Raw genomic sequence first — 26,334 nt, 5'->3', positions numbered from 1 at the left:
AGCTTTTCGCCCTTGTCCTCTCAATAATTTACATGTGTTTAAAAAAGGGTCTTTTTGTCGCACGTCGAGATAATGAATTTTTTATTGAAATACTTCTAAAGTATCGACGTTTTTTGTACGGCGTGCTCATGTAACTCTGCTTATGTATAATTTTTTATTAATGTACGTAAGTACACATTTTTTCTTGAATAAATCGCAATAAATACTATAAAAATGTTAAAGAAGTCGCATAAGATCGATTAAATAAAAAAAGCCCTGTCTTTATTCATTGTCATGTAACGATAAATGAAGCATAATATTGGTATTTCTAATGAACTTTTTCTAAATAGTATTTTTATATATTTATATAGTAGTATTTTTTGCTGACGATTAATTACAAATTGCATACATTTTAATTGGCATTAACGGTATTAATGAATAGCTAACGAGATAAACGATATATTAGTTATTATAAAACAAGGATAGGTATTGTTGATAGTTATGAATGTTACCTTGAAATGTTTAGGTATTTTATTGCTTATCCAAGAGGTTTTACAATTAAATTACAGAGAAGATAGAGTAAATTGTAAATACAGAGACAGACTAAATGTTGGTTAATTACTCTATCTTGATTGTATAAACTTGTATTATAAAGATAATTTACTATGACGGGTTTTTTTGAGAATGAATGGTGTCTGTTTTAAATTGAAAGAAAGTATAATAAACCATATATTTTCTGATAATTTTAATTATGGAGTCTAATTAAAATAAATAAACGCAAACATGAAATAAAGCCTTTTTATTTTGATTTCATATTTAATAAAGATAAATAAGTATTATTAATATCAATCTATCCGATAGGTATTTATCATTCTCTTTATCGTATATTAAAGTATAATAATTATGAATGTCTTATTTCACTTCCTTGGTGAGCGGTGACTTCAAAAATCAACAAAAAATCGATCTGTTTACTGTGATAATGTTTTGATTGAATAAACGTTAAATAAATCAAAAACACCAGCTTCCAGCTTTATAGAGTAGGACAATGTGTTCGGTTTTTAGACGACGACGTTCGTCCTCTCATAGTAAAACACTATCTTTAAATATCATGTACTTAACCTAATCTTATAATCGTAAATACGCCAATTTTCAACAAAACACAACTAACATAGCCATATCTCCATTCCAGCTTCATAGAACAAGACAAAGTGTCCGGCTTCTGGACGACGATGTTCGTCCTCTCCAAAGTACCTGAGCTAGGGGACACAGTGTTCATAGTGCTGCGCAAGAAGCCGCTGATCTTCCTCCACTGGTACCACCACATCACCGTGCTGCTGTACACCTGGTTCTCGTTCACGGAGTACACGTCATCCGCGCGCTGGTTCGTCAATATGAACTATTTTGTGCACAGGTGAGTTTTAAGACTAATTTAGATTTATGAGGTGTGAACTTAAAAAGACAACAAATGTTGGAGGCTGTATCGCTTCGTAGCGATTTCATTGTAGATTTATAATGCGTGAACTAATTCCATACACAACAAATGTTGGAGGTGTCGCTTAGTACCTAGCGTTTTCTTCCACGCAATTTAGTGTATATTTAATTGATGTTAACTTAAAAGCAGACACTACCAATGTTGTAAACCGTCGCTTCGTAGCGACTTCCAGGCAATTTAAACAAATACCTAAGTAACTAAGAAGGTATATTGGGCCGTAGTTACCAGTGCTATTCTCTTCAAATTATACGAATTATCATTATATTTTATAGCAAACACTTGAAATTTGTTTTAAAAATACTGGATATGTTTGCTTATACCTGACTTATTTACGAAGGAGATGTTAGAAGTTTTCGATAACCGCTTGGGCATATGCCAAATAAGTTAAACGAATTCTTGTTCGAGCGACATGTTGGCTGAATAATATATTTGTTTTATGAATTAGGCTGGCACGTGTATTTTCTGTTGAAAATTATTTCTTTTATTTTCTATCTTATTCAGAATGATATAGGTTTGAATTAGAATGATACAAAGTGAATATTTAGGTAAATCTAAAATATTTTTACGGAATTTGGTACCTATTTATTTATTTTTTAAATAACCAAGCAAAATGTTCGCTTCTAAGTCACTTCAGTTTTCACAAATAGACTTTTACTTTAGAGTTTAGAGATTCATGAAACTTATATTTTGCGGAATTTTTCAAATACTTTAGCGAACTATAGATTGAAGCGTTTGGATAATGTTAGTTACTGATATATACAGTATATATACACCATTATAAATACAGTTTATTTTTTTGAGATAGGACTTGGAGTTTGTCGAGTATGTAAATAAGGAATTTATAGCTAAATCCTGTATATATATAAAATATAAATATGCTAGTTTGTCTTTAAATTAAAACAATTCTAATGTCATTTACATACATATCGAAATCGAAAATTAAACTTTGTTTTGACACGAATCATGATATAGGTAAAATACCGGATTGTATTTTTTTTATAATTAATTTAATTTCCAAATGCATATTATATTTCTTTTAAGAAGTCATTGTATGCACGTGAAAGAAAATAATTGATTCTTTCATTAAAAAATGAGAAAATTATTTACATACGTTCAAAGTTACGTAGGTAGTTAATTAATTCAATATACCTATATTATTATATTTTATGGAAATGTGTTTTTAAAGACCTTGAAATGCCGATGCTCTCAGAACAATATAAAATGTATTAATTGAAATATTTTATTTAGGTATGTCTCAAATGCTCAAAGGAATTGAACGGCTTAAAATAAATAAATAACGTACATTGACGTAAGGTTGTACGTTCTTTTATTTTATAGTTATCGATATATAGATAATAATCCAGTGTCCTTTTTATTAAATATGTAAAAATTAAAAGTTTTTAGAATTAAGTAGGTATCATTCAAATTTTTTAAATAGTAGTAGCGCTTGTTACGAAATAAAATATTTCGTTAAGCATTAATTATTGATTTTAAAAATCTTTCTGAATATATTAATAATCCTATGTAAAAAGGAGCTGCATTATTGAGCTCCCTTGTATGTTATTAGTTATTACATATTAAATTTAAGATTTTTTTCGTATCTTCCCACATCACGACAGTTCCTTAAACGGAAATGGTTTCAATCATTTAATATTCAAAACATGCAGTTTGTAGAACATTCCTATAAAAAATAATACCTACGCTGCAAAAAATGGCTGCGAAAAATTATCTCATCACATTTGAAATATAACAAAAGCCCCATTACAGTAGATTTATAATTATTATTAAATATTTAGGCGTCCTAACTCATTTAAATGCACATTAAATAGATTATAGTGTTAATTGTGCACCAAATTTAGTATAGGAACCATTTAAATACTTTTTTAAATAAATAAAAACGTGTAATTTCATTTATTCTCACAAATTGATATCAACTCCGGGTCCGATGTAAAATACTTTTTGAGTTCTATTAACTAACTTAATTAGTTAATTAACATAATTAATATAATATAAATATTAAAATTTATTTTTAAGTAGGTAGTTTGAATTTAGCCAGTCATGATTTGTTTTCTTTGTTAAAAATATAATAGTTTTTATAACTTTAATATAAGCCATTGCAATTGTATGGCGGCCAAAGAGATGTATTGTAGTACCTACAAAATATGGTAGGTAGTTGAAATGTTTTCGTTCGCTTAAAATAAAACAATTGAAAGTCTTATACATAACTTGTAAATATTTTCACATATTTGATCATCGATACACGTTACAATCTCGCAATGAAAACAGATAACCTATGAAACCAACATCTGAAATAAACACTTTATTGCTAAGGTCACACGTTCTCGAATAATTTCCCGCGTTTCATCTATCGATCACGTAATTGTTTATTGGTGGCCGTTAAATAGCGATCACGCGACTCTGACTCCACTAAGATCATCAGATGTTATTATCAGTGGCAGTCAAAGGCCGCGAGCAAACTTTCCTTCATGCCGTCATGTATCTAGATGCGATGCGTTGTGATCAACAAATTTTATCGCTACACTTTGCACACAATTAATTTTATTGCATTTGTTGTGTAAACTAAGAGGGGAGAGAAGAAGGAACCATGCAAGAAGTTGTAGTTTTAACATCCATTTTGCGGGATCTAACAGTCAGATAACAGTCTCCGGAGAGACAGACCATTATACAAACCAGACCGGACAGAACGGAAAGAACATTTATCATGTTTCTGTAAAAGGTCATTTCTTATTCAGGCTATCAAATATTGGCAAGCAATAAATTCATAATCTATCATGAGCAAACATTTAATTAATAAAATGTATCTATAGATTTTCACGTGAGCACGTAGGAGATTAAAATGTTTGTCAACTTGACTTGCTTGACCCTACCGATCACCTTTGGTTGATCATACATTAGCAAGATTGTATGTAAGTTAATTGTTTGTTTCTCTTTTCAGTGTGATGTACTCGTACTACGCGCTGGTGAGCATGGGCAAGTACCCGCCCAAGTTCCTCGCGATGACGATCACGTTCCTGCAGCTAACGCAGATGATCGTGGGGTGCGCGATCAACATCTGGGCGCACAACTACATGTCTAGCTCGCCCTCGCACACGTGCGGCATCAGCCAGATCAACATCAAGCTCTCGATGGCCATGTACTTCTCGTACTTCGTCCTGTTCGCCAGGTTCTTCTACAAAGCCTACCTCTCGCCGAAGCCCGGCAAGAAGTCGAAGGTCGAGCCCTCGATCTCGGAAGTGCCCACGAAGAAGAGCGACTTCTCCGCCGAGTACAACGGCTACCCGCGACAGAGGAACGGCGTGGTCCACTAGTCGCCGTCTGTGATATTAATTGTACAGGTTATTTGGCGCCGATTGAATAATTTCAACTTTAATCGCTTCACGTGTTGTTGTGATAGCGCGCCTGCGCGTGCGGGCGCATGATAGCTACAGTTTTTTACATGTACATGAACGGTCACGCGAGAAACACGCGTGGGAATTGCAATTATCGCAGCGTTGTTTTTTAGTGTATTTATTTACTAGTTTATATGATTCGAGCAAATTAGCTGTTAATTGGCTGTCATCTGATTGAATAAGTTGTAGGCACTTAAGTAGGCCAAAACTCGTTGTACCTTTGACCTACAAGTGTGTCAATTACGAAATATAATTATTCAAACTATGATTTACATCTGCTTAAACAAACGAATTAGTGATACCCTACAAAAAATAGTTAGGATTAACGTACTATCAATTACAGTACACCGAGGAATAAAAAATTATACTAAATATTGCCTTAGCCGCCTTATCCTGCTATTGACCTATAATACCTAAATGATTATTCCTCAAGATAGTCATATATTGTGACAGTAGCTGTTCAGGCACTGTTGTCAGGGTATCGGTGACCTTTACAGCGCTTATCTCTCAAGGGTATGCATATTCGCACGTTTTCGCTTTTATCTAAGTCTAAACCACATTAACACTAGCTTTAATGATTTGATAAATTGAAAATAGGCGAAGCACTCGCAAGAATAGATTTCGTTTGAAGGTGGAAGGGGTTATTTGTGGTGGGTAAGATTTTAAACTTGTTTAATAAACTAATGTTTTGATATACCATGAATATAGACCTTTTGTTACCGTACAATAGAACAAAATAATTATAGCTTATTAAGAGAAGATATATGCAAATAATACAGATGGTTCAATTAAAAACATTTCGTGTAAAGAAATCACATCAACACTAAATAACAATTGATATGTAATAGTCTATACAACTTATATTAAAAGTTGAAATTTTCAATCGGTGTTTGTCTAAAGGCGGCCGTTGTAACATTCCATGCTAGAATATGTGCGGGGTAATGCTTAGATAACGCTTCAAACGACGGCGCCTCTTAGTGTAGGGATCTTTGGTTGGAGAAAAGCAATCTTATTGCGTAGGTGTTAAAGCTCAAATTATATAGCCGGGATTTGTAACAATCGAAACTTTACATGCTCAGTCACAGAAACTTTCCTTCGAGTTTACCGAATCTGTTATTCTCCAATCAAAGTTTGGAACGCTTCTACATTGGTTGAACAAAGAATACATAGGTTTTTACACGTTTCGTTTTTATTTATTTCGAAACTAAATACTATGGTACCGTAATATGTTACATAACCGTTTATACTCCAGTGTTGCATCTACTTATTTACCATATACCGCAAGCCAATGTAGGAGCATTCGACATATTGTTGTTGTTTATCGTATTTATTACTTAAATGAGTGATTATAATATGTAATTTATTTGTAAAAGGGTAGGTTTACCTGTACAGAGTAATTGTTGTTTACGCCTGACACCTGCGTACACGCAGCATCAGTTTGAATACGTGTTAGCGTGTACAGAGTACCTCGCACAGAGACTTCGCAAGAAAATTTTATTAGGCGAGGGTAGTTCGATACTTTGATACGCTTGTATGACAAGTGCACAAAGTATGTTGTAATTAGCGGAGTTAAGCTATAGGGGGCTGTCTATAAAATACACGAAACATAGAGGCCAAATAATAGAAAAATATTTAATATTTAAACGTTGTTATTATAATCAGATTTTTCATATTCATCAATATTTAATAACTTATTACTAAATTATTATTTAGTACGACGGTTAGTGGTATTAACAGCTCTGTATATGTATTTTATAAAAGCCCCCTGACGAGTACAGCTTGATTGAAATTTCTAAATGATTTTAAATACCGCTTGTCTAGGTACAAATTTTTGACCCTTTTATATTATGACCAGGATGATGGATAAAGTTATGGAATAAAAAATGGCTCGTGGTAATTTTTTGCTTTAGCCAAACAAATGTGTACAAAGCTTAGGTTTTAGCGTTAGTTGTTCTCTCGTTGAGAATGGATAAAGAGGGAAATCGTGTCGAAATAGTTCAATTAGAAAAAATATTATAGAACAATTCCGCGTCGACAAGACTGTGTTTTCATTGGAATGTCAAAAATATTAGAAAGTTAGATGTTTGAAGTATTACAATTTACAAGTACACATACATACTTGTACGCCATAGAAAGAAGTACTAATTCAATGCAATAATAATATATTGAAAAATATTTACATTAAATGAATCTAACAAAAATTTTTAGATATACTAGATAAAGTCCGCTTAATGACCAGCGTCAGTCTCGCGATAGTTTAGAACCAAGGGACGATCGTCATGTTGTCTTGCAATAATAAAATATGTAATTGATTAAGTAAGTATAACCTTAACAAATAAAGAAGGGAATGTATATGCGGCTGCTGGTCTATCTCCTTCTCTCTCTAACAACATGTTGTATTGTAGAGAAGTGATATGTGTGAAGGGGATAGATGTCAGCCGTTTTATAATTCCATTCTTTATTGACGCGGGTTATAACAAAATGAGTACAGTAAATTTAACGATAGAGTGATGACGATCAGTTCTTATAGTTTAGGCCAGGTCAATTTCGTATAGAAAGTTCTAGATAAACTGGTGTTAGTATGTTGTCCGCGTGGACTAATCCATAGAAATCATGATGTAGACGATATGGGTTTTTAATTTTTCATCCGAATTCTGTACGAGAATAGATTGGGTTCATAGCATCACTATGTAAAGCGCACTTTATTTCGTGACAATCATTTCTATATGAGAGAAAAATATACCAGGTTAATAGTTGTAGTTTGCTGAATGACTCATAGCTTCTTCTTATCTCTATAAAAGTTTATAATAATAATATAATCAATCTTTATAAGCCCCAAATTAATCTCCTTGTGTCAAAGTCAGAGCATTTAAATACGCGTTGAATACAGAGAAATGATGTGTCACGAAAAAAAGTGTTCCGAACGAGCTAGGCTTTAAACACCGTCGGTATTTCTTTATAATTGCGAATTGTTATTTATTGTTATAAATTTTTATACGCTTTGTAAAATAGTTTACATTGTTTTTTTTTCTATTTTATTTTTCATGCACAATGTCAAATTGTAGTATATTTTTCATTGATAAGTATTTGTTGATACAATATTGTTTTATGTTTGAATGTATTGTTCGCTATAATTACAATATTATACAATAATTCCTTTACAATATGTTCCATTGTATTTGTATGTGTGCATATTCTATCGCACTATAAAATTCGATTGGTGCTTCTTAACACATTTCAAATATAAATCTTTGTAAAAATATGAATAAGGAAGACTCCCATATTGTAAATATTCCCAGAATTTACGAGAGGTAATAATAAAACCATGTAAATGTCAAAATTCCTCTTTAGGTAAAAATGCATTACATTGAAAATTGAACAAGACATAATATGTGTAAATAATGTTTTTTTTCTTCGTAGCTACTTTCGTTCCGAAAGCTACACAAAAACATTAATATCTTAAATAATTTTAAAGTAAATACTGGATGGAAAAATGATCCATTGAATTTAAATAGTATGCGGGCATACTTTATTTAGTTACACTATGTGTATAAGTTAACAGTGACAATAAAGAATCGAATCATCGATGGCGTCCGATCGTATGTCGTCTCACTTGCACATTGACGTTTGTACGCTTGCTATCTTGTTTGCACGATGAGAACATTAAATGCCAACGGTCGCCATTTTAATTCTATTCTTTATTGGTGCTTTTTCTCAGAAGTGACTGTATTTTACTAAAGGAATAATTATTTCAAATTAAGCATGTTGTGGCGATTTTATTTAGGTATCAGGGATATATCTAATTTGTGCTCTCTTAATTTGAAGTTTACCTTCTGTCTATCAATAAAAGCAATTTAAATATGTATATTTATACACAGTTTCAATGCAAATCGTGTAGTCGAAACAGTACATTTCTCGGTCTTAACATAGTATAGGTATGAGGCATTTATTGATAATTTTTATTAACTTTTCTTGCATTTACATGAGAATCGTGGTTCAGCCTAGCTAGAAGATAGCAATCGCAGTCCTATATTCGAAGATATATTTTTGTGGAATGTTTTGTCACAAACTCAATGCCAATAGTCGATTGTATCATAGGTGTGTAAGAGGATTGGAAACATACAACATGCAATCATTAATTTGTATTTTGTGGGCAAATAAAGCGTTAATGCGTATTTATGTGTTTTATTTCTTGTTATTTTTAATTTTGTTTTTAAATGTGTATTCAATAATACAATACACATGTTCTATAACAGTTGCTCCTATTTGCACCATCATCAAAGTGCAGTGTAGCACCCTCTAATATTTTATAATGATGACTGATGTAGGAACAGTCGTCAGTCCGTGAGGTATAAGCTGAGCTTTGCATTTGTGTGAGTGTACAAGAATAGTGTAGATAAGATGCCGGCTAAGAGCGCGGAGCATCTTTTGATTGGCTTACCGGATTAAATACAGTTTTCTGTTAAACGCAGCGCATGCACATCACATGAAGTCGGCCGCGGCGGCTTCTGTACTTTTGGCTGTAACTCACACATGCAAAACCTCTAATCTCAATATGACAGTGTCATAACAATTATAAAGCGCCCTATACACGGTCCATTTGGCTGTATGTCCCGTTAACTCGGAGCAATTAACTAGAATTGCTCCGAGCCCGGTAAAGTCATAAACGATGCACGACGCAATACGACAGTGAATAGTTTTGACGTACGTCAATAATTATTATTATGTTGCTGGATTTGCACGACCAATTTTTCGTCTAGCGAGCACCCCCACCACTGCGAACGTCGTGCAGATGGACAGTGGAAAACGCAGGCGCTTAATTTATATATAATGATTTATTATCAATTGAAGTTTATGACCTCTTGTTTTGACCATCCAAGTACAATAAGAGATTGGGAAAGTACAATATAATATAAGGTCAGGTACTATCCATATAAATTGAGTAAATTCTGATATTTATAATTTTTAAGGCAAAATTGAAGTACGATGATCGTTCTAAGATCTGAATGAACCGTAGACAGAGTAGACCGGACTCTCAGTGGAGTTTCGTTTGCAAAAATCGCGGACCTAAATCTGACTTCTGATAAATATTGTATAGATCCCAGACATCCTATAGACAGATGTTGCCAACCAGTTTTGTGGTCCCCCTGCCCGCACCCCGGTAATTAAATATGGCATACAAAGAAAAAAATAAAAATTTCCAAAACATGCCGTGTGGGGTATCAAATGAAAGAGCTTATTGAGTAGATCACGAATATATAGCATACTATATACATTTCTTACACTTTCTCTAAGATTTTTTAGAAAATTTACGAAAATGGTCCATTTTTGAGTTAACTTTAAACCACTATAGATTGAAAACTCATGAATATATTTTTTAAATTATTATTTTAAATAATTAACAATAGTCCATTGTTTACGATTCAATATTTCGTACAGTGAAATAGTTGCATGGGGGAGTGGGGGGAGCATTCAAAGATGGCGAGTATATTTTCAAGTTCATATAGTATATAGTTATTTTCATCAAATCCACCACATAGCTCACTTATATTATATTACGAACTATTGAATCATAAACAATGGACTATTGTTAATTATTTAAAATAATAATTTAAAAAATATATTCATGAGTTTTCAATCCATAGTGGTTTAAAGTTAACTCAAAAATGGACCATTTTCGTAAATTTTCTAAAAAATCTTAGAGAAAGTGTAAGAAATGTATATAGTATGCTATATATTCGTGATCTACTAAATAAGCTCTTTCATTTGATACCCCACACGGCATGTTTTGGAAATTTTTATTTTTTTCTTTGTATGCCATATTTAATTACCGGGGTGCGGGCAGGGGGACCACAAAACTGGTTGGCAACATCTGTCTATAGGATGTCTGGGACCTATACAATATATATCAGAAGTCAGATTTAGGTCCGCTATTTTTGCAAACGAACATCTCCTTGGAGCCTGCTCTAGAGAATCCAATAGACACCGGCAATGCGTGTCGCAGAAAGAGATAAAAAAGAATACGTCACAATATTTAGGGTTACCGTGTGAGGGAAAATTTTGATTTCTCTGTCTACGGAATGAACCTAACATTTTAATTTATATGACATAGCTGTTGACGTCAATGACAAGTTTCTGAACGTAATCACAGCTGATATTGACAATCTTGACGGAGTTTTGTTGACATTGAAAAGTAAAAACATTCCCTTGACAGATTGCTGTGAAATATTCAACGTTGTATTTTCGTATTTTCACGTTGACCAATTGATATTTGATTCTAAAATGGATATAATTGACAACGATATTAGGCAGTGGGATGCGAATGATGTGAAGGAACATTTTGGCGACAGTTTAACGTTGCTACCATCCAACGACAATATCAAGGAATTGCAAACCATTTTGCGTGACAAGTAAGGTTATCCCATTTTGTAGAGATAGGATGCAAATAAATGAAATTCGAGCATTTATTCATGGTTCACTTAGCTCAATACACTATTTACATTCATATACTATACGGCACGCTATATTTTTCATTGAATACTTGCTAAATATATTTGACTAGATTTTTCATGGCATGTTTTACCCATTTTTATCAATCCTCTGCAACAACTACTCTCATTTTTATTTAAATATCTAAAGATTGCAACATAACAGTTGGAGTTTCACTTGCCCTATGTAAAGCTGTAAATAGCAAAAAGTTTTTAGTGTTGGTCAGAAAATTATAATTATTTAGTTGCTTTCATTTGAAAGGATATAAATTTCAATACCAACATGTTACAATATTTCAGAAATACGACTCGTAGCGATTTTAAATTTTATGCCGATCGTTTGATACGTCTAGTCATTGAGGAAAGTCTGAACAAGCTGCCATTCACCGATTGTGAGGTGATCACACCAACAGGAGCTTTATACAAGGGTCTAAAATATGGGTCTGGAAACTGTGGGGTGTCTATTGTACGTTCCGGAGAAGCTATGGAGCAGGTAGGTTTTTATAAGCAAATTTTTTTTCCATATTTTATTCAATGGATGACAGTGAATATGAATATGAAGTTAAACACACATAATACTGGCTTATACTTAATATCCTTCTTTGTTTTTTAAATCAACAATTCATTCAATAATTAAGAATCATTAGTTTCAAAAGTTGTTCAACATAGAATAAGAAATATAGCTTCTTTGTGAAAATAAAAATATAGCTTCTTCCAGAGCTAGCTATATTTTTTATATTAGCATAATTAAAATACTACAAGTTCAAAAATACTTGACAGCTTGCTCTCCTAATTCCAAAAAAATTGCATGCCATGAAATTCAATAATAAATTATATATTTTCAGGGTCTCCGTGACTGCTGTCGCTCAATTCGCATTGGCAAGATCCTAGTAGAGAGTGACAATGATACACATGAAGCTCATGTGGTGTACGCAAAGTTCCCTGAAGACATCGCTAGACGACAAGTACTTCTTATGTATCCTATTATGTCAACTGGCAATACTGTTAAACAGGTATGATTATAAATTCTCTTCTAAACATTATAATTAAAGAGTCAATAATATGACCTTAAAATATTGTTACTTATACCATTTTTATTAGAAACATTTTTACCATTTATTTATTAGGTATGCTTTAGTTATTTTATTATTATTATTATATGCCTAGCACTAATAACGTTTTATATACTACCTATACTAAACTTTATGTGCTAATTAAAATCCACTTATTTCAGGCGGTAAACGTCCTCACACAGCATGGTGTGAAAGAAGAAAGTATAATACTCTCAAATCTATTCTGCACCCCCGCGGCCGCACAAGCAGTGGTCGACTATGTACCAAAGATGAAGATCCTAACCTCTGAACTACACCCTGTTGCTCCAAATCATTTTGGGCAAAAGTATTTTGGGACTGATTGATGCGAGGATGAGGAGGCGTAAACTATTTAAGATTAAAACCATAGTGTTTTGTTTGTTGGCAAGAAATGTTTTGAACAAGTGTTTGTGTATTTTTTTAATGGTTCATATTAACATGTTGTTCAGAAACATCAATCTAGTCGAAATAAATGTTTCGACTTGAGAACAAAAAAACTTTGGAGGAAAATATTATATTTGCATCTAATGTAACAGTTGCTAAATTCGAATTAGCAGTTATTATATTAAATTCAGTTTGCTAAATAAAGACTTTCTCAATAATATTCGAATGAAAGCACTATGGTTATGTTTCACAAGTTTACACCTACTCCTTAAAAATAAATATATTAGGCAATTAAATTAAATAAAGTATATTACCAAGTACTTAGCTTTTTGTTCTTTTGACATTGAATTGTAAAATAACATATTACTACGTGTAGCTTGCATAAACATATAAACATTGTTTATTAAAGTATATTGAGAATTAAGTGTAATGTCCATTTTTACGACTGAATTTTATCCCAAAAACAAACACTTTTCACCATAACACTTATATGAGTTATGAAAGTATTTACGCAATATAATTATAGGCTGCTTATAATTTATTTTTCCTGTTGTGAATCAGCTATAAATAACATTTTTCTACATAATATAGATTTGTTGTGTTTTCTTTCAATTTTGAATACTAAAAGCAACTTGCTATTATGGACTTTTCACAAATAAGATGGTTGTGTGCACCAACATAACCCTAACCAATATTTTTCTATGGCAGTTGTACTATGATATATAATTAGAATACTAAAGCTTATTTATATCTATATACATTTATAAAGAATAGAAAAAAATCGATAACGAGGCGGGACTCGAACCCGCATCCTTTCGCGCCATTCCGGGGCGGATGCCTGACCATCTCAGCCACTCGTGACCCGCCAGAGCAATCGATTTTATTTTATTCTTTCAGTTTTTTATGTGTCTAAGGAACACACCGCGCGGGTTCGAGTCCCGCCTCGTGATCGAATTTTTTCTATTTTTTATAAATTTATATTTGTAAAGCGTTTGAATGCGATAAAACCAAATATATCAATTTCAAGCTTATTTATGTTTGTTATTTCCACTTTATTAACAAGCTATTATATCTTGATCTTGCATATTGCTGTACTGTATAATTTAAATGTAAACTATGTATAAGTGAAGTCATTAACTATTAAAGTATTATTTAGAATTTAGATCTTGAAAAATACGAAATATAAAATTTTACTGAATCGTGTTGTTTTATTTGGCGTAAGGAGGAGAGGAAAGGATAATAAATAATAACGAACAATGAAGTTACTTTTGATAATTTAATTCAGTTTCATAGTATAATACAATCTATGGGTAGATAAATACAAGAATATTAGATCAGATCACACAGCTAAGCAGTTTAATGTGTACACATTATAAATATAATCTTTCATCAACATTTGAATAATTTATCCCTTAACAATTAACCCTTAAAAGTGTTCCCCTGACTTGTTGTGGTCGCTTCGATACACAGATGTTATTCTCTTAAATACACTACACTAGAAAAATATCATTATCATGTAAAAATAGATATAACATTTACATTATTGTAACACAATTGATTCCTATCCGAGAACAAAAATATTTTTTTATTATATTATTATTTTATTAGTAAAAACTAGACATTATGTCAACAATTTAGTGTTAGGAAGCTACGTCGATGGTGCGTATGGCAACGCACAGCTAGAAATCTCAACGTTATAATATGGTAACACCATCGACTCCACATACTTCCGTTTTAATAAATACTTAAATATAAACATATTAAATATATGTTACTCTGTCGATAAAATCCTTACACTTAACTCTATGTTATGCATTAAACAATGAAAGCACTTATTTATGACATAATAATCTAATAATAAAAACTCGAAAACTACATACATTTAGCACGAGATGTATAATTGTGTTGTTGAATAGATAATAATGGTTACAGGTACAACACAAAATATATACCCTCAAAATTGACTTAGATATGTTATTAAGGCATCGTGTGAATTGCACTAGGTAGATTGACAACTTAGGTCTCACCTAAAGGACTAAATACAACAGCCAAAGCGAAATAATACGGCGATTAGCGATTAAATAGATGTTCGATAAATACACGATTTATGTCGATGTTTAGTAACGATTAAACAATCAAAATATATAAACACCTTAAATAAACATTCAGTAAAAAAGCGAAATTAAATACTCGTTTTGTGCATCCACATTTTTTTGTGATTTTTGTAGGGATTTTTTTATATAAAAATATCGTTAAGAGACGTGTTGTGTTCGCGAGGTCGAACAGTTGGTCGCAGGGCATTTGTTTCAATTTGTTCGCGATCCAATCTCTCGCATTAGCGACTAGGGGCAGGACGGTATTGTCGCTGCACAAGCACAAAAATACATTAGGTTCCGTTAGTACACGCATCGAAAGCAAGCTTTTTTAGCAAAAAGCTATTCGCCAATGTGTCCAGATCCGTTTGTGCATTTAATATTAATTCCGACAGATGTTTTGACGAGTGGGAAGAATCGTTAACAATATTTTGGCGTTAGTAGTGCTGCCAAGATTAATTAGCTGTTTATTTAATTCAGAAACATTTCACTTTTTATTTGAAAAGTAAACATAAACAGAAAAACATAAGCAAACGAATGTCACATGTCAAAATCCACTCGTCAAGCACAGATAGAGAATCGAGTTTGACAGCTGACAGCACAGATTAGATATTATTTATTTATTTATTATAGCGCTCGAAGTCGTCGGTATTGCGAGAGGGCTCGGGCGAGTATTTACATGAGCTTCTGTTTGGCGCACTCCGGGCAGATGACGTCAGGCCCGTCGGTGATGAACCCTTTGCCCACGAGTGAGGTCTTGCACATAGCGCATATGAAACAGTCGTTGTGCCAGTGGCGGTCTTCGAACGATATGAAGCGGGTGCCGCCGATGCCTGGTGGTAAAGTTAATTAAAATGGAAGCTTTAGTTTCGGAAAATCAAACAAAGTATTTGGTATACAGCCATTACTGAAAATTCAATACTCGTAACAATAGGGGGTAAAAGTTTTATTTAAATTAAATTATGCTATCAGTACACACATACTGTAATAATATTAAATTGATATTGAAAAAATTCCTACAATTTTCTAAAATTACAAAAGTGTGAATGAAACTAGGAATGTTTTTATGTACGTTTCAAGCAGCGAGCATCGCTTAAAATAATAGTGAAATAGGCCCATATTCTTATCACATGTTATACTTAATCAAAGTCAAAAAATACAACAATGTATTCAATACTCTATCAGTTCACACTAACCACCGTCCGATTAGGGCCCTTCTGGCCCCCTCCACTCAAGCGACAGCCCAAGCCGAGGTTCGAGATCCTCGTGGGGGGGGGGGACGCCCGCCCGCATGTCGTTACCACCGTGAACCTTCAGTTCACCCCCGCGTCCGCGTTCAAATGTAGAAGCCCTGGCTAACATTGAGAAACACCACACAAAAATAAGAAAAAAAACATCACACTAACCAGTGATAGGCTTGGTGCAAGACGTGCAGCGCTTCGCGAACAGCTCGCCGAAGCAGTCCGCGCAGTACGGCTTCTCGTCGCGCGACGTGAAGCGCTGGCCGGCGAGCGACGTGTCGCAGTTCGTGCACGTGAAGCACTCGCGGTGCCACGGCTCGCTCTTGTACGTTACGCCGCCTTGCGTTATGATCTGGAAATTGGTAATTGAATATGACATTTTTTTTAATGTCAGAAGCAAAGGGGCCGGCAAAGCACCTTATGTTAAACAAAAGGTGCTTTGCCGGCCTTTTATAGACGGCAAAGCACCACCAAAGGAAATAAGCTCTTTTCTTGAAGGCCCTAATGTCGTAGTTGTTCGGGAACACCAGGTGGTAAATAGTTCCAAAGCTATATTATGAGATTACCAGTACCGTGTAATAATTTTGTAGTAGTTAAAATAAAGTAGATATTAAAACGAATTAGGTATTTAATACAGCAACAATATGGTATAAGTAAGTATTTTTCATTATATAAAATATATGAAATAGTATTTAAAATTATAACTGATTATTGTTCGATATAAAAAGGAAGCAACATAGACATTAGGCCCATTAGGGGGAATCATTGCCACCCAACACTCCCACGGTTTTATCCGGTACGAATGTTCTTCGTAAAGTGTTAGTAACAAAGTTATACATCTAACTTCATTACCACAATAACAAGTATATGAAAGCCCCATGAAAGTCCCAATATCTATTACATATTCCCAAAACTAAGTTCACAGAATAAATTAAGCGTTATAGAGGAGTTATAGCTATTTGCTACCTTATTTTCAAGCAAAATAGGAGCTTATTATCAGCCCCTCACCAGAACATACGTAATTATTTTTCCCCTTTTATAAAGTTCTAACTTTAAGCCTTCTAAATCCTACATTTAGCACTCACCTTGTTACACTTGACGCAGCGAGTAGCGAACTTGTCCTCATAGCAACCAGCGCAGTAGATCTCCTGCTCACGCGGGATGAAGCTCTTGGTGCCAATCGGGTTCTTGCACACCACGCAGCAGAAGCACTTCTCGTGCCACTGCCTTGTCTTGTACTCCATCTTCTTGGTTCCTATTGGTGGATATATGGTTTAGAAATTGTCTATAGAACTACAGATAGATAGGTACGATAGAATATGCCTTGATTGTTTCTGACAAAAATAAGGATTTTTGAATAGGGAACAATTATCTGCTTTTTCCTAAAGGGACTATATTTTAGTCAAATCGTTATTTCGACAGTGAAGTGTTTGTTGCTCTATAATTATATGAGTTGCTCTACTAGACAGTGTATCTTTGATGACATTATAATATTATGTACTACCTATGTGTAGGTACTACAATCTACATGTCATGAAGTGACTACCTACTGCAGTTTATAGGTACTAATATTTATTAGTTTGTAAATTGATAAAAAAACAGAAGAAGAATCTTCCAAGAAATCATCACTAAAGAAGACATCTAAATTTCTTGATTATACTTTAAATTACTTTGATGCGTAATTGCTACAGTTCAAGGCGTAAACAAAATAAACATAACCTTTGATGGGATTCGTTACAACTTAAGAATTACATCATGGCTCCGTCTGGATCGTAATTACTAATTAAACAGTCGGAGAAATACGGTAATAATGTAAAGAAATAAAATGGAATAAGAAACCTTTGTTGGACTTGGTCAAGGGCTGAATTAATGAGTATGAAATGAGCCAATTGCCTTTAAAATATAAACTGTATAGTCAATAAATTATTGTGCTTTAAATAGGTAGATAATTTAAACTTTTGTTAAACTAATGCAACTGTCACGGTCTGAGTAAAGGTGATAAACCTGTGATTTTTGTTTAGATATATTTTAGTTATATATTGCATACGTTAGATGTGTTTCACATCAGAGTATTCTATTACCATGTCATATTTTTATGAGCATGGCACAATTGACCTTGTCTAGACGATTTAGGTCACCAACGTCTTCCAACAGAAAATATAATTTTCAACTAGATATATTTTATACTTATTAATTCATATATTATTTAAATAAAATGTGGTTCCAAGTATTGATATTGGTGTTGCCTTGTTTATTATTATTTAGATAGAAAAATACTAAAATCTTTTTAAGTTTTTGATAAAACATAAATTTCTTAGAGAACTTATATAACCGCATTCTTTCATTTTTACCTGAATATCACAATAGGCAATATGAAACAAAAAGTTCAACCATTCCGTCGTTTTTATATCGCACTAAATCGCAGCTTTATTCCGTGAATGTCAAGGAACCGATTGGTGCTAAACAATTTGGCGCTCGTAAATTGCATTGATGGCATGTCGATGGTACGTCGTCCTTGATCGTGGGCTTGCATGTAACGACGAGGATATTTGATTGATGCACGCGACATGCATAATATTCAAGGTTCATCGAACTATTTTTGTACTTTGACAACTACCGTAGTCGTTGTCGGGTTAAGTGACGTGCCATAGGTGAGACCTTCGTCTAACAGTGGACTAATATAGGTTAAAAAGATAGAGAGAGATATAACTATCGGCACTATATGATGCAAAAGCAGAGGAAATGAACTTAGAAAGCCAGGTTTTCTTGGAAAGGGTAACCGGCAATTTCACACCGTCGTTAATTGCTTAGGAGCGGATGTACAAATAAGAGCTTTTTGTCTTGTCTGGTTTAATAGTCGGAATTACTGTACCAATTGACGATTTTAAACTAATTGAAAAATAATTTTTCTTAGTAGGTATCGAGTTCATAGTTATTATATGTAACTGTTTTTACATCACGCTGCTGAAGTTATTTCCCAATTGAGTTTTTGTTCGAGTTTTTTAAATATAATATGTACCTACTAAATAAAATAAGAATGATCTCATGAAGACTTCTTAGACGCAGTTCTCGTAGATGAAAATGGCAGACAAAAAATTTTTTTTTATCAATTCCAAGTACAAATAACAATAACAATTTTAAAGTACCACATTGTACACATACGATCATATTTTATTAATTGTTAAAGCTTCAAAAGTTTTGATCGTTTATAGAGAGTAAATGGATTCCATTAAAAAGTTATACGTACGTCTACTAAAAGTTGCGCATTCAATCAATGTTACAGGCAACCAATGGGAACTTCGTACAAATATTTGATAGAAAAGTTATATCGGATTAAGCGTTTCGTGTCTGTCGTGTTCTGAGTATAAATTGTCTGGTGTGTCCAACTTTTTGGTAATCTATGTTGCTTTACATGCATTGTGTGAAAGTTACATAAAAAAAACAACGAGTTTCGTAAGTCTCTGTAGACATTTTAAACTGCTATTTTGTTCGTTACAATTGACGACGATTACTTAACGCTCGTATGTCAAGATAAGGTGAATTATTAAACATTCAACCTAAACTTTTAATATTTAAAGCTTAATAGATAAATAAATTATAAATGTAAGATGTTTCAAAAGAATTCATGTAGTCGCTTACAGTTCAAATTATGTTATGAATGTGATCAATAAAAATGTTGGCAACGACTGACAAAATAGAATTCAGATTTTTCATGTTTCGCGAACTTTCAGCGGAGGTTATTGCCTTTCCGATGTGTACCTAGAAGCTACCTCTATTTATTGCAAATAAAATCCACAAAACCAATTTCACATTGATTTAGATCTAGCCCCATGAAAAATCGAAGGGTGTTCAAAGAGACAAATTTCCGGTCGATCACGGTCTACCTTTTATAAAAGTTCACTACACTTGTATATGAAAGAGCTAATACGGCACCCTCATTTGGTTTGCAAATTTGGCGAGGTCGAATGCTCCCACACTCTTTTTTTAAGTTTAACATACATATTAACTGTTTTGTTTTAATTTATTTGAGACACAGTTACAATTGAAACTCTAAATAAAAGGTACAAGTACGTTGAATCGATTCTAATTGATGAATGCGAAATCGTTACGCTCAGCTATAAATCTAATATTGCATATATCATTGAATAGAAAGCAATTGTAAATAGAATATGTTTCTATAAAGGAAGAGAAAGTTGCTGCGGCTGTCTAGCTTTTGTAGTTTACTGGGGCATTTACTGTAACCAAGGAAATTTAATACCTTTTGTAGTCATGTTAGACATGTCTGCGAAAACAGCTTATTTATCAAACGATTTCAAAAAGGAAATTTTTATTCAATCGTATGTCTTCTATTATTTGAATTTTAACGAAATAATCATTATGCACTTATGATGAATGGATAGCGATATTCTTTTTGAGATACTTCAGTATATATACATATTGGTTCCATATAAATTTAACGAAAAAAAAAATCGAATAACGTTTTGGTTTTAAAGTAGGTAACGTGATCAAATACCTAGCCTAAAATAGGTCCTTTTATAAAAGATCTATATTATGTTTATATTGTAAAGTACCTACCTACCTTATTTAACGTTTGTATTTCGATATGACACTAACTAATCGTATAAAATTAGAATTGCCATTGCATCTGACATACCTAATGGAAACATATTTCTGTGGGATGTTGTTTTCGCCAATAAATACCGCATACTTCATTAATCATTACATGTATTAATGTGTTAATTCGTTCAATTAATCACGGACTAACCTGTTCACTAGAATATAGTTGCTTTCATACATCTTACACCTACATAATAAACTAATCAATTCCAAGTATGCAGAGCGAATTAGCCCGAGTACCGATATTTTGAAGGCCATTCACGTGGGATGAATGATGTCAGGGCGTGAGTGGGCAGCCTTACAATACTTGCTACAGATAAAGCATCTTATTAATTCTTTACAACTTCGCTTACAACTTTTTACCGCGTAAATGTCATGTCAAAGATGTAAAAAATAAATTTAAGGATGTTTCATAAATGAAGATAATTAAAGGAAATTGTGTATTGCACGCCTCATAAGCGAAGCGTTGAGGTGGGTACTACTGTCACTTCGCGCAAAACATCTGATTTTTCAAACTTAAAATGTCTTTATGTATCATACATTGCACTTGTAAGATAATACATACACACACATATTAAGAAAAAGCACTATTTTTAACGTTCATGATATTTTTGATGTCATTTTTGTTATTTAAACTAGTTAAAAAACAGTTTAAAAAAGTTCTGTCTTGGACGTCCGTGTGTCTGTATGTGCGGATCCTTTTTCTTGTTAACACGATAGCGACCGAAATACTTTACTAATCAAGTCTTTTTTTTTCTCTTACGCTTGAGTATGCTCAGGAATAGAACCCTTTCATTTTTCAGGGTCTGATTCGATGTGGTTTAATTGTTATTAAATAAACAAAAATAATAATTAATAAATATTTATTAAAAAAAAATTATGAGGCGTGCACTTTTTGATTTTCCAAATTATTTATGCTATATTGGCGGACCAACGTGACTAATGTTATTTTAAATCATTGTTGGCTCGATTTGTTTAATTATCCAATGTATGCTTTTTTGAGTAAACTCTACCTACGTTAAAATTAAATAAGACCAAGGATATTTTAACGGAGGATGATTCCGAAAGCTGAGCACACACACAATTTTGAATAATAATTTGTCAAAAAATATTTGAATGAGTTTTTTGGTTGTTATTCACGAGTATTCTTGTGTTGCATTTTTAAGTACATATTTTGAATGAAATTATTTTAACCACATACTTTTAAAGATGCATATTAACCTAAAAACTTCTAAAAGTATATTATTTCACTCTGTAGTATTGTATCTGTACGTTTCATCAAATGCATTGCATGTCCTGCCTTAAATTGCATAAAGCTGACGGGCGGAAAAATCCTTATCAGTATTTTTATGCTTATTATGATTATGAATTGCATGAGAAAATTTTAATGCGCAGTTTTCTTATCGGGTTTAGATAATTAAGAATTCGAATAGTGCTATTATAATTTTCATTTTTCATTTTACAGATATATATTTTACAAGACTTTTGAGTCAAAGAATTTTGATTAATAAAATAATAGTTCTTTTTACACAGCTTTTATCGTAACCATTTGAAACTAAGCAGCTAGAAACTAATATTAAAAATTTATACTTACATTATGCAAAATGCTAAAAGGGACAAGTTGTCCCAAGCTGTTCTAATTATTAGAATATTAGAAAGTCAATTCCATATAAGGGCATTAGAGAAAGGCAAGCCGGTTGCTAGGTTCAATTGCATTAAATTAAGAATGTAAATATAATTACTGTATCTGTTATTACTTTAAAAATAGTATTTATCAAAGATACCAGCTTACAGAAGCGCACAGTTAAAATAAATTCTCTTTTTATACGTGTTTTCTTTCTGTTGAGCTTGCCTTTTCATGACGAACTATACGGACATGAATAAAATATTTATGTTTGACCTTTTTGGCACACGCGTCCATCTATACTAATATTATAAAGAGGAAAAGTTTGTAAGTATGTATGTAAGTATGTATGTATGTATGGTTTTCACGCAAAAACTACTGGACCGATTTCAAAAATTCTTTCAGCATTAGAAAGCTGCATCTTTACTGAGCAACATAGGCTATATTGCATTTTCAAAAAAATTAGAGATCCTTACCAAAAATGCAATAATGTAACCCAAGGTGTAAAAAAATCCTCAATAAAACTTCTGTCATCGCGTGCGCTGCGGAATCTATTGAAGATAGAACAAAAAAATGTTCTACAGTATTATAGAATGGATCAATATCTACAAGAAAGTCCGCGATACCATATGTCCATCTTCAGTAGTTATGTTACTACAACAACTTTTTTACGTTTTCAAAGTAAATATAAGTGCCGACAGTAATCAAACCATGTTATCCATACACATATATTAATCCTTATCCCATTAAATGATGTTTTATTACAGACTGTTTCAATACCAGCAAAATACTTTTTAAATGAAAAGAATTGGATATTCCATTCAAAAGATATAACGAATTTGAAAGTGTCAATCTACAGAAAATAGTACGAATACTGTTCGAGCAGGCCGTAGTGCGGGGGTCACGGAGGAATTCTACCAATATGCGTCTTGACGGAACACAGTGGGGTTTTGGTCGGTAGGATAGATAACCCACGGCCCCTCCCCTGAAGGCCGTGGGTATCTATGAAAGATTTCCCCACTAAAACAAAAAAAAGCCGTAGTGCGGGACGGGGTAAAGGTGATTTTCATGTGATTAAAAATTAAACCTATAGTCCGACCTATAGTAGACTTTTCACTGTAACGATATCGCTATCTATGCGGGTGGAACCGCAGGGCATTGCTAGTTTAACTTAAACTTCGTTTCCAGTTATTGACAAAACAATCTGACAGACTTAATAAATAACGATGCAGGAAGGAAGTAGGAACGTGTCAGTATTATGACCAATTGCAAGCAGGCCAAGGGTCGCGCTAATCGAGTGATATCGCTTGAGGTAGAGGCAAACTGCCATATGGCATACCATTTACAGATATAACATAAATTATACCATTCGATTGTCCACTTTACTTGGTAGGTTTCTGCCTTGTATGGTAAATGTGGCATTTACGAAAAGTATTCTTAGAAATAAAAATTTCTCGCTCGCTTATTGCTATCGTGCAGAATGAGGATCGAATTTCTTTCACAGTTTGAGCAAATTCATCAGTATATTCAAAAGAAGGTTTCAATTTCTATTTAAATTCTTTCCAATAACTGTATTCTATCTATTGTAGATTAATTAAAGTGAAACTTTTATTACATCGTCTCAAACTTTTTGGTCTGTGTAGCGCATGTCGCGTGCATCGCGGCTGCCGAGTAGGTATACTTACTCGGCAGCCGACCGACACGCGACATGCGCTACACAAAGCAGTGTTCGGAACCGTTCGAACAGTTTCACTTTTACCGTGGTTTCATAAAACCACACAACATTTTTTATTCTAGCAATTTAATTTTCTATATGATGTTTTGCAATGTTTTCAAACACCACTTACGTTATGTCCATAAAATAATATTATAAAGACTAAAAGAGGTGTAGAAATTGACATATGCATTCAATAGCTGTAGATAAATACTATTTGTTAAAGTAAATACTAAACGACGCGACTCAATTATGGTCAATTTCATAAACAAACAATGTTGTCATATTAAGTTTCAATGTAATATACTGCGACTGAAACCGTACAACATTTGTCAAATTGTAGGGATAGATTTCCTTAAAATTAATCCTAACCAGAATTTCTACGGAAGATAAATTATACAGTTTGAATAAGATTATTATACCTATAGTTAAATAAACTAAGGGACGGGTTGTGTGGTGCCTAAATAGAAATTTCTCCGTTGCCGACCCTTCGTAAGGATGGGAATAAAAACTGAGTAACTTTGCCAAGAAATTCCTGGGCCAGTAAAAAAAATATATTAGTTATATTTAAATTTGTACAAAACTAAGTATACCGTGTTGTTATTAAGTTTTGAGCTTTTAGAGATAAATAATTAGATTGTCGACGGAACGTTTTAGAATTACCAACGCTATACAACATCTGTATCTAGCTATACAACATCGGTACCCGATGTTACCCTTTTCAGGCATTGAGTTAATTAAATTTTAACATTATCTGTGGCACCTTCACCTCTTGCGAGGTAAATTCGGAATGAAGGCAATGAAGTGAGTAATGCAGTTCTGATGAACAAGGCGGCAATTTATACTGTCCAACATGGAAACGTGTTTTTTGGTATGTCAAGATAAAGTGACATTTCAGTGTTTACGAAGGTTTTATTCACTTCCAGTATATTGCCTACTTCCACGTTTGGGTAAATTATGCTTTTGGAGCCTTTTTTAACAGGCACTTTTTGTTTATGACGTGATTTACTCGGTTGCTTTTAATACGAACGAAACCTACTTTTTGCTATAAAATTACGTGAATTTTTATATGATTTGTCAAACTAAATTATAACTACAAATAATAACGTGTATTATAACAATAAAAATCAAATGAATTCGATAAAACACGCAAACTGGATATAAAACCTAAACCATTTTCTGATTTTATTTTATTATAAAGCATTTTTGGACATGTATTTTATTCTAATTTTTAAATTAGTATTAAGAATTTGAGGAAAATTTATGAAACTTTAACTATCATATATTTATTTTATAGAGTTGGTAATCGAATTTTGTGTGCTATCGTTTACCTATTAATTATTATGTTAATGCTGATTCTTCAATTAATAAAATCTAATTACACAGTTGGTGGTATTGACGTAAGACGTATATTAACAGACAATAATAATTAATTAGCTATATAAAAATCCTTGTTTTTAATAATCTCTATTTTCACATGTTTTCGAGAAAATAGGATAAAAAATATCTGCATACAACTAGTTTACTTTTCCGTTTATATTATAAACAACCTTCAATCTACATATTAATTAATTAAATAAATAATAATATACATACATATATGTAGTTTATCATGCAGCTAAAGCATCAAACAGCTCTTTGTTACATAATTGAAAAGAACTTCACCAGTAATATTCAAATCACGATTAACATTAATTTAAGCGTAAAAACAAAAGGTCCATTATCATAATTCTCTTCACAATTTGAATACATTATTTGTTTTATCACGGTATTATACAAGAAATGCACTAATTTCTGAGCTGTTTAACTTAATGTGTGTTCATTCGTGCTGCCTTTTATTTGAATGCTCTTTTTATTATAATTTTTCAATTGATGTAAATATTATGATGGAAAGAAAGTGATCCTTTTACCGCGATTTTGTCTGCGAATGATTTAATATTGTCTTGGTTTAATACTCACGAAAAAGACGAAAATAAATAGAATTATATTTGTAGGAAAACGTTTCCAAGATAGAACTTTCATCGTATTGACAACGCGCGTCGCGGTTGGTTGAAAAATAAAATAAAATTTTCAAAACTAGCCTAATATTCATTTTGTAGGAGCATAGGCATGTTTAGGAACTAAATTTTAATTATTAATTTATAATGTAAGACATAACGCAATTTAAAAGGTTAGGCTATTTCCGGAGACCAAACCTTTAA

At 32.7% G+C, this 26,334-nt stretch overlaps 3 protein-coding genes across 11 annotated transcripts in view; 2 read left to right on the top strand and 1 right to left on the bottom strand.

Annotated features, from left to right (window-relative positions):
* Baldspot (elongation of very long chain fatty acids protein baldspot) overlaps positions 1-9,056 on the top strand; it is a 61,613-nt gene extending 52,557 nt beyond the window's left edge. Inside the window, exons 3-4 of the mRNA XM_089700517.1 lie at positions 1,169-1,390; positions 4,428-9,056. Of these exons, the coding sequence (XP_089556643.1) occupies positions 1,169-1,390; positions 4,428-4,800 (595 nt within the window). The 3' untranslated portion in view covers positions 4,801-9,056. The remainder of the gene's footprint in view (positions 1-1,168; positions 1,391-4,427) is intronic.
* Positions 9,057-11,068: 2,012 nt separating this feature from the next.
* On the top strand, positions 11,069-14,003 carry kri (uracil phosphoribosyltransferase krishah). The gene is made up of 4 exons (XM_089700522.1): positions 11,069-11,291; positions 11,670-11,862; positions 12,215-12,382; positions 12,604-14,003. The coding sequence occupies exons 1-4, from the start codon at positions 11,164-11,166 to the stop codon at positions 12,784-12,786; spliced, it is 672 nt and encodes a 223-aa protein (XP_089556648.1). The 5' UTR covers positions 11,069-11,163; the 3' UTR covers positions 12,787-14,003.
* Positions 14,004-15,154: 1,151 nt separating this feature from the next.
* The window catches only part of Lmpt (four and a half LIM domains protein limpet), a 133,031-nt gene continuing 121,851 nt past the window's right edge, over positions 15,155-26,334 (bottom strand). For all 9 annotated transcript variants that reach the window (XM_089700509.1, XM_089700506.1, XM_089700504.1 and 6 more), the window contains 3 exons: positions 17,264-17,433; positions 16,344-16,530; positions 15,155-15,770 (listed from right to left, as the gene is read on the bottom strand). In XM_089700509.1, coding sequence (XP_089556635.1) covers positions 15,613-15,770; positions 16,344-16,530; positions 17,264-17,433 — 515 coding nt within the window. In that variant the 3' untranslated portion in view covers positions 15,155-15,612. The remainder of the gene's footprint in view (positions 15,771-16,343; positions 16,531-17,263; positions 17,434-26,334) is intronic.

This window comes from Colias philodice, chromosome 11 (genome assembly GCF_061535455.1).
Source record: "Colias philodice isolate Cphi_HAF_F1 chromosome 11, ilColPhil1 Martin Lab GWU primary, whole genome shotgun sequence".
In the NCBI taxonomy this organism is placed as follows: Eukaryota; Metazoa; Arthropoda; class Insecta; order Lepidoptera; family Pieridae; genus Colias; species Colias philodice.
The sequence above is the reverse complement of the archived record's forward strand: the minus strand, read 5'-3'. Positions and strand labels throughout refer to the sequence as shown.

Coding starts and splice junctions, on each gene's coding strand:
- kri (XM_089700522.1), top strand. CDS start 11,164: ATGGATATAATTGACAACGATATTAGGCAGTGGGATGCGAATGATGTG. Junction 11,292..11,669: donor CAAACCATTTTGCGTGACAA/GTAAGGTTATCC, acceptor ACAATATTTCAG/AAATACGACTCGTAGCGATT. Junction 11,863..12,214: donor CCGGAGAAGCTATGGAGCAG/GTAGGTTTTTAT, acceptor ATATATTTTCAG/GGTCTCCGTGACTGCTGTCG.